General features: G+C 36.6%; 1 protein-coding gene across 2 annotated transcripts in view; it reads right to left on the bottom strand.

Annotated features, from left to right (window-relative positions):
* Positions 1 to 582: 582 nt before the first annotated feature.
* The window catches only part of GALC (galactosylceramidase), a 30073-nt gene continuing 21531 nt past the window's right edge, over positions 583 to 9124 (bottom strand). For both annotated transcript variants that reach the window (XM_005483142.4, XM_014264528.3), the window contains exons 12-17: positions 8347 to 8436; positions 7865 to 8009; positions 7312 to 7492; positions 4907 to 5070; positions 3271 to 3347; positions 583 to 1503 (exon numbers count right to left, since the gene is read on the bottom strand). In XM_005483142.4, the coding sequence (XP_005483199.3) occupies positions 1360 to 1503; positions 3271 to 3347; positions 4907 to 5070; positions 7312 to 7492; positions 7865 to 8009; positions 8347 to 8436 (801 nt within the window). In that variant the 3' untranslated portion in view covers positions 583 to 1359. The remainder of the gene's footprint in view (positions 1504 to 3270; positions 3348 to 4906; positions 5071 to 7311; positions 7493 to 7864; positions 8010 to 8346; positions 8437 to 9124) is intronic.

Genomic DNA, 9124 nt, shown 5'->3' with positions numbered 1-9124 from the left:
TGAATGCGAAAAGTAGATGGACACAGGAAGTACATTTCATTAAGACAATGGATATCATCTTCCTTCAAACTGGCCAACAACAAACAGGAAAAATTCTGGAGCCAATTAAACTGCAAATGCAGTGAGGAAAAACCCATTCAGTACCTCATGTTCTCAATTAATTGCTTTTTTTATAATGCAGTAACTTGGGGGAAAAAATAAAATGAAGCAACAGCTAAGTAGAATCCCTCCATTCCCAAAGATCTGAATTATCCTCTGAATTTCACTCCATGATACCTAGGAAAAGTTTAAAAACAGATATCCTTGTGTCATTACCACTGCTTGGCACACTGAACAATTCCCTCTGTCCACCAACTGCTATTTACGTTTTAATCAGTTTGCAAACCATTAAAGAAAAGGACCACTTTTTAAAAAATTTCTTTTATACCAGGAAGTGATAGTATCCATATCTCCTCTGTGCCACAGTAATACAATAAACTAAATATCATTGTTAGGCTTTAATTATTTTCTATTCAAAGCTCTAAATCTATCAAAAGAGAGAGATGTTTGCCCAAGTTTCTAGGAACAAAAGGCCAGTCTTTGTACTATGCAAAAAACCCCACAATATTATCACCAACAAACTGTAAGTTATGGTATCTTTTCATCCATTTCAACCCTTTCAGTGGAAAGAGGAGGTAGATTAGAAGTAAGCCACATGCTGCACTCCCTGATCAGTCATAAGGCACATTTCCATTCCACTGAAAATAGGATATATTTTAGAGCTGGCAATGAAAGTTGAAAGATGTAATCAAGTGCATTTGGAGAACTGCAATGTCTAGTCACAGACTGTAGCAAAAAAACAGACAAAACATCTTTTTTTACTATAGGAAATCTAGGTACTTTATCCAAATGAAATTTGAGAATGATGGACCTACAAAAGTACAGGGCCCACTGGCTCATAAGGCTTACTGGCATTTAATTCTTTCTTTCACAGTGAAAGCAATGGACGTAATAGAGAAGTGTTAAAAAATGCAGCTTAGGATGAATCTGTCTTCTGTTAATTTCTAAAGTTATCTTAGCAGTGAGCTGGTAAGTTAGGATGTTGTTATTAAAAGATATTTAAATCCAAGAATTTGTTTTCATCGTTACCTTGAACTAAAATTTGCCCCCAAAAACTGAAGGGCAAAAATCCCACAGCAATAGGGGATAAAGCTACAATCATGTTGATATCTACTCAAGTAAACCCTAAACAATTACCACGGACTGAATCCAGACTCTTTGCCAAGAGATCAATCACAGTTTAGCCCTCAGCTCTCCAGTTTGTCTTGGCTCTTATGCAAAGTAACATGAGAACCAGGTTCTCCAAATGCCAAAGCCACCTCAGCAAGCTTCAATGTGAAAGTTGTCAAACTGTGCAAACTCAAAGGAGCGAGTTCCGAGGGCAGCCCAGCCGTTCCCCGGTTTGGAAATGGTGACATTCTCCCAGAGAGGATAACCATTCAACAGTCCTGAGGCAGAGTTGCCCTGTCAAAAAAAGGAAAATGTTAGCTTTGTAAAATCCAAGGTCTGTGTAGACACTGAGCCTGCTCACATGGGAGATTAGACAAAGCAGAAGGATGTCAAGTCACCTTTCAACTACATTTTACACATTTTTCATGCAGAGATGCATCTAAATATTGTATAGAATCCTCTGGTGTCTATCAGCTCTGTGGAATATATTCCTATATAATGTATTCCTTTACAGTGAATACATTAAAGGCTCCTCTTCTCCTACTCACAGCTTTGCTAACTCAGTGTAGAACCTGAAGTGTAAACTGGTTTTCCTCTTCCTTGTATGAGACTCTTTCAAAACAGCCCAACTTTCTTAAGGTGCTATGATACACTTGGCACTGCTTCTGCAGAATGAGGCAGAAGTCAAAAGTAAAGAAAGATGTAATTTAGCAATCAAGCTGAAATAAAGAGGAGACAGCAGAACTTTCAAGTATCACTCAAGCCACTTCAAGACACAAAATTAAAACATTTTCAAGAAAAATTACAATTTATCTTGTGTGTTCCACTTAACAGCAGTAACAGTATTTAGAAAAAAAGTGCTTCAGTTTACTTGCATTTCTTAATCTGAAAGTCAATTATAGACACAGGTAAAGGCAAAGAATGTCTTTCAAGGAGTCGGTGGGAGAATTATTCAAAGATGGCTCTGGACAAAGACATAGTATGCTGCATCAAGCCATAAGAGGTACAAAATAATAACATAGATCGAAGTTTGAAGCATTGTCGTTTTAAAATTACCCACACTGTTTTAAGAGATTAATGTTCATCTTCAGTAACCAAATGTCTTGGCCCATTTTACAGATGGCAAGCACTGTCATAAATGTAAGTGTACCAAAGCCATAACTAAACTACATCTATTTCAGTGAATGCCTTAGGGGCAAGTGTCTCTTTGTCTCCAAATGTGACAGTACAAGAGGCAAAAAACAGCTTCTAATACTCAGTGGCATTCTAGCATGAGAGGCTTGGTGCATAATTTTAAGTAACCTTCAGTAGTAAAAATCCCCAGCCAAGATTTCCTACATTTCAAGACAGATGGAGTTGCAAAGATTACATCAGACAAAGGGATTAGGCACTCAGAAGAGAAACTCAAAGCCTTTTAGGTACTTGCACCAATGACACACCCATCAAAGCACACAGGATATTTAAAGTACAGTTTGGGGCTGCTTTCCTCCCCAAGTCACTATGGGTAAAAAAGGCAAAGTGGGAGGGAAAGCAAAGAATGCAGACAGGCTTCTCATTAACTGCAGCCCATTTGTAAGTAACACAATGCCTGTGCTCTTCCAACACAGTAGAGAAGGAACTCTGCTTATCTCAGTTTTCCAGTCCTTTATTAGCTCCACATACAAGGCCTTAGTCTGCAAAGGGAACTGGTGGGAGACAGATTTGTAACACAGGCTACCTTGGTATTTTACTGACTGTCCTAAGAACAGGAAGCCAGGCCATCATCTTTCCATCAGATTAAATAAGAGACTAGCCTCTCTGACCCTTCTACCTCCAGCTTTCAATTCAGCTTTCCAGTTATTTTCCATACCTTCTACAGATTCTCAAGATATCTTTTACAATACAGGCAGCAGAATTTGGTTTGGCATTTTAATATTGATTCAATGTAACAGATACTGTTTCTGGTTTTGATAGGGTAAACTAATACTAGTACACCATCAATAGTACAGCACAGCTTGGTCTAAACTATTTAGGACTGGAGGTTTCATAACTACTTTTCCAGCTTTTTTCCTGTATCCTTACCTGAATGTTGAGAGTGAGTGTGTGCCATACATTATCCCGAACACCAGCAAGTCCTTTCATTAATATTTCTTTTCCAGCTGAAAAACATGCTTAAGTTAGCAAAGTGTTAATTCAGCTCTTTGCTGAAACTGATAAATACCAAGCCAGCAAAAGGATAATAATATCTATTTTTCAGAAGTGTTCAGGATTGACATTTTACCAATTTCAGTTGCAGCATGGAAGGCTTAATAAGCAAACCCAGACTCTGCACTATCAGTACATTCTCCTGTTTTGCCAGAACTGCTTTCTCACTGAAATCCTCAATGCACTTGGCAATTTGGCATAAGATAAGGATTCACTCTATGGAGAGTACAGGTTCACAAAGTGTGACAGTAGCTATTGCTCTGCTCATTCTATAGATCTTCTTGTTTATTTATTGTTTGTAACTATTTTAAATCACAGGGTTTCTGTTGCCACACTATCATATTGCTCAGCTCTACCCAAAATTTAAGCTAAGCAAAAATGGGGTGTGAATGACACCTGGAGGGAAGACGAAGACCTGAAAAAAATTAAGTGCTACAAGTCTTCATTTATTCAGTAGACAGTTTTTACTGCAACATAATTTAACATTCAAACTCCCTTCCAGAAAAATGTAAAGACGACTGAAAATAGCTGTACAGAAAAAAATTATCATCTTGTGTAACAGGTCTCAGCTTGAAATAATCGGGTGGTTGATCAAAATTCACTCATTTCATCTAGGAAAAATTACTTCTGACAGCCTGAGAAACTAATCAGGTAATGTTGTTAGGTTTTATTACAAATAAAAAATTGAGTTGATCCTAAGCACAAGTATGTATTTCCATACAGCTGAGAGTTCAGTTTTTATAGAATTATACATTGCAAAGTTTCACTAAGGAGCACTGATATTTCAAGGGAAGCTATGTAAAACCTTTGTTATTCTAACTGTCTATGGTAGAAGTGGAAAGGAACACAGACACACACGCAAAAAATATATCTTGTCAGATATATTGTAGATCTAGAGGCTACATTTGACTCACCATAAACTATTGAAAATTTTAATTCCTATTCCTCAAGTGATAGGAAATGCATTTAAACAACTAAATAGGCCAGTGCCTGCCAAGTGCTGTACAGATGAACACACAGGAATGTTAACATCACAAATAGAACGTGCTCACTCCACTGAGCTACACTAACAGGAGGATGCATCATTTGAGGAAACAGGAGGCCACTCATGATCCTCACTTAAGCCAGATGTAAGCACAGTGATTTGAACTGCTCTCTAAGAAAAGCCATTTCATGTCAATCAGGATTTTCCTCATGCATAGTTTAAGGATACAGGTCAAATCTTTCTGTAATTAATATTGTATCAGAGTATTTTTAAAAGCAAAATAGTTCATATTTTCTACTGTAAAACAGACATTGTCAGTGAAAAAACAAAAACTTTAGAAAGCTGAGCCTGAGAAATGGGCTTCAGATGCTTTCTCCACATATGAAATGTGGCCATCATTAGAACCAGTAGGTTAAATTCATAGTAATGACAAATGAACTATAAAATCTGAATGTTACCTATTTTTATCAAAGTTATCAAAATGACAAGTCTATATGCCAGCATGCCCTTTTGCAAAAAACTGCTTACCTAGGTCACTAGTGACTCTGTAGGTGCCATCTGCAAAAACCCAGAAGAAAACTCCTTTGGAATCTCTCACATATATCCCACCATTGTCAACTCTTCCTGCAATAAACACTCCTCCATCACGAGGTTTTTCTATGTAGATGTCACAAGTGACTGTCATGTTTACCCTGTAAGAGAAGATTAGTGTTTTAATAAGGAAGGAATCCATTCTTTTGAATAGGCAGTATTAGAAATTATTTGATTTCCTGGATTGATACTCCAGCTCAACAGTAAAGCACTGAGTTATGCATGCAATAAGAGCTGGAAAGAAGAATAAAGCAAAGTAATCAAATAGAACCATCAAATAGTACCCAGAAAATTTACACAACTTCCTCCTCCTCAGAGCTGCACTACAAGGCTCTTAACGATAAAAATTCTTTCCCTCTATTAATGGATCTACATCCCACATCTGATAGCACTTGTAACACAGATACAGCCACAAGGTCACTTACTTAAGTAATAATTATCTATAATTATTAACAGAATGTGAAAAGACTCTCTGTGACAGCAGCTCAACTGATTACTGAATTGGAGAATATCTATTCTAGCAACTTTTGTTCTCACTTCTAACAGAGTTTCATTCTGAGTTTTCATTCTAATGTAGTGCTCCAGATTCCTGAATATATAGTCATTACACAAAAAAAATTACTTTCTTGCCTTCCCATTTATCAAAAAAGAGACCCCCACATTTCCCTTAAGCCATTATGAAGAGACTCAAGGCAATACAGCAATAATTACATAGTAATACTTTCAGAATATATCCAGGTTCAATAAAACCATCAGAGAAAAACACTAACAAATTCACGGTAAGAGAGCAAAAAGGTTTCACACACATAAGCTTAAAACTCAAACCATCCTGAATTGAATAATGATAAATTTCCACCAACAACTGAAGTAAAGTATCATCCTACAGAGAAATTTAATGCAAGATTGGCTCAGAATTTCAATAGCAGGTGTTCATTGTTGAAAATATCTGCTAGGGACAAGTTGACTCTTAAACTGAGGATGAAGCAAACAAACTTGAGGGCCTGAAATTGAGGACTAGCATTATAAAAAGCTACTGATTAGTAAAACTTGAATAATAAACTGATTTTTAGGAAGTAAGTTTGGTTTTGAAAGCAAGATAAAGACTCAGAAAGAAACTGAACTAAAACAAAATAACAGAAGTTTTAGGAATCTCAGTATTTTGTATTGAGTAATTTAAATTGAGTAATTTAAAAATATGTCCTATATGGCTGTTATAGGAATCTCTGAGTATAATTTACTCAATGAGGGAATGTTGATTATAGGGAGAATATGAGACCTTTCCTAACAGAGGGCTGCAAAAGCAAACATCAGATAGCTGAAGAACAACTTCCAAGTACAAGAGGGTGGTATTCTTCCAGGCTTTGGATCAAAGTGATTCAATCATATCTCCAGGCCTGAAATTAGAAGTGTGAAGCAAGTTCTGAAAAAGCATTTGCCAGATCACTGATCTAATTAAAGTGAAAAAAAAACCTGACAAAACTGCTATTTTAAAAAATGTATCAAAAGAATTTAGGCTAGGCCTCTTAGCAGAAGAGAAAGTTTTTAGCATGAAGTTTATTACTATTATTAAAATCATAATTAGTTAACGGGCTCTTTCCCGAGTGCTTATTAATTTTAAATAAACATTATTCTAAAATATGCTGCTTGATTCTGAATTACCATCATTGCAGCTCCTAGCAATTTTTTAGCTCCTAAAAAGAATTACAATTTTAACCATACTTTAATCAAAGCAGTAAACCTCAGTTACTTTCAACAGAAATAGAAGTGGTTGAAGCAGGATTGGCATCAAATCCACATAATTCTAGGAACTGCTCAGAAGATGGCAGTCTGCAACAAATACAATTGAATTATAAATGAAATAGTCTGAGAGTTATGAGACTGATCAAACTTCTAACAAATAACTCAAAATACTGTAATTCAAAATTAATCCTTTTCTTGGTCCAATTTAAGAAAAAAGAAATTCAGGGCACACATTGGTGTTTCTAGTATGCCAACTCATATCCATTAGTGTAAAAAATTAGCTTGAACAAATATGCCCAGAAGGACATAAGCAAAAAAAAACCAAAAATTCTAAGGCAGTATAGCATTAGGCTAAACAATCATGAAATGTGGTTGAATCCCCATCCTTTAGGAGTCATTTATACAGCTGGCCTTTGGCCCTGGGCAGGGCTCAATGACTTTTAGAAGTGCCTGAATCATCATTCCTACGTGTCTACAGAAAATTGGAAGGCAAAAACCCTCTGTCCAAGAGAAATGAGGCTTGAGACAAATTAATTGATCATTACTAGCACTGGTGAGGAAAACATTTCCCCAAATGTCACTACAAAATAATATTTACATACCACTTAAAATTTCCTATGACACTGATGGTCTGGTCTGCATCAGAAACCCAAGTGATGGGCCGCTGAACCACCACCTGGCGGAGTGTGAACACATGATCTCCTGCGTCAGAAGCATTTACAAAGTATTCAAACACACCTGTCTGATCTGCAAAGTTTGGGGCTTCACTGAAAGGTGGATTACCTGTTCAGAAAATAAAATACACATCAACTCTAAAACACTCTTCGGTGTACTTGTTTTCAGAAATTTACCACTTAAAATTTTCTCCAGATTTTTGACTTGCAGCCCCCAGATGGAAGTTTTTAAGCTGACACCGGTTTTGCAAACACATGAACACCAGGTAAGACATTAAATTAAATACACCTCATTGCAAGAGTAAGGTGTACACTCATACAGGTGTAAGTTTTTGGCAAAACAGGTATAAATGAACAAAAACAAAATAGATCTTCAGGCTACCTCATGTAGATGATTCAAATAACATAACTTACTGCCTTCCTACATTACAATTGTATCTATGTGTGAATGGAGTTTTTGGATAAGAGAATTCTGGCTTACGTATATTGAAATCATCACTGTAAATGGAAGGGAAGGGCTGAGGAGGAGGCGGCTCTGGGTAACCACATTTCCATCCTGTCTTGAGTGTGGTTAAAGTGTAGACTTCATCCACATCCAGATCTAAAGAAAATCTTCCCCTCCATACCTGCAATTGAAGAAAGCTCAAGTTGCAAAAGTTAACAACTAACTGACAAAATACCCAAGCTCCTGAAGTCAAGATCCGCTGAAGTCCTGATTTAAGTCAAAATTCCCATTTCTTGCCTCAGCATTTAAATATCTCTGGGGTATTTTTAAAACTCCTTTTCTCCAAACTTGTTATTACCTCCAGGTACACTTGTACACAGCCAGTAAAACTGCAGTCAAACAGCCTTAAAACACACCCTAAATATGCAGCTTAAGCATGAAAGTTGAGGAGTTTCACCAAAGAGGGAAGACACACCTGAAACTGCGGAGGGACTGATAATTAAAACTGATCAACTTACCCGTAAAGGATGGAGTTGCTGGAAAAGACTGGAGTTTCCAGATTCAAAATCAAGTCTAGAATGCCACACTTGAAGGGTTTGCACCATAGACTACAATGGAACACACCATACAATTTAAAACACAACAACAGCAAAATAAACAACCTTGAATATTCAACTTGAGAAATACCAGTCCTCTATGGGTGTCTAATTTTTGTTACTTTAAAGCTGTTGATCACATTAGAGGCCACAACTTTATTCAGCGAATCAATACATATGCCTTACATTTTTATAGATTATACATCAATAAGGCATTACCCTAACAGGCCCTAATGTTGCTTATAAAGACAGGAAGCACTGCAAACACAGACAATCTTTAGCTTCTCTATCACCAATAATACACCTTGGATACAAGCTGTCTTTGAAAAGTAACCAGACTGAAATAATATCCCACAAGTTTCACTTTTATGAGGCCTTCAGTCTAGTTGCTAGTTCTTTGATTTTAATTTTTGAGCAAAGTACTTTGCTTACATGTCTCCAGCCTTCTGCAATACTCAATTCTGCATATCAACTATATTAGTATCAGATTTTGATCACACCTCACCTCTATAATTTCTTTTTAGTTACCAACATCAACAACAAAGCAAGCAACCTAGAGCTTGATTTGGATAAGCCATCTAATACTTCCCTAAAAGGGAGCTGTGTATCCAAATTGACACTCAGCTACTTTTCCTAAGTGAACCACTGACACTAAGCTACTTTTTCTTTTATAGTCAAAAGTACCATCCAAATTATCTCC

The sequence above is a fragment of the Zonotrichia albicollis genome, chromosome 6 (genome assembly GCF_047830755.1).
Source record: "Zonotrichia albicollis isolate bZonAlb1 chromosome 6, bZonAlb1.hap1, whole genome shotgun sequence".
Taxonomy (NCBI): Eukaryota; Metazoa; Chordata; class Aves; order Passeriformes; family Passerellidae; genus Zonotrichia; species Zonotrichia albicollis.
The sequence above is the reverse complement of the archived record's forward strand: the minus strand, read 5'-3'. Positions and strand labels throughout refer to the sequence as shown.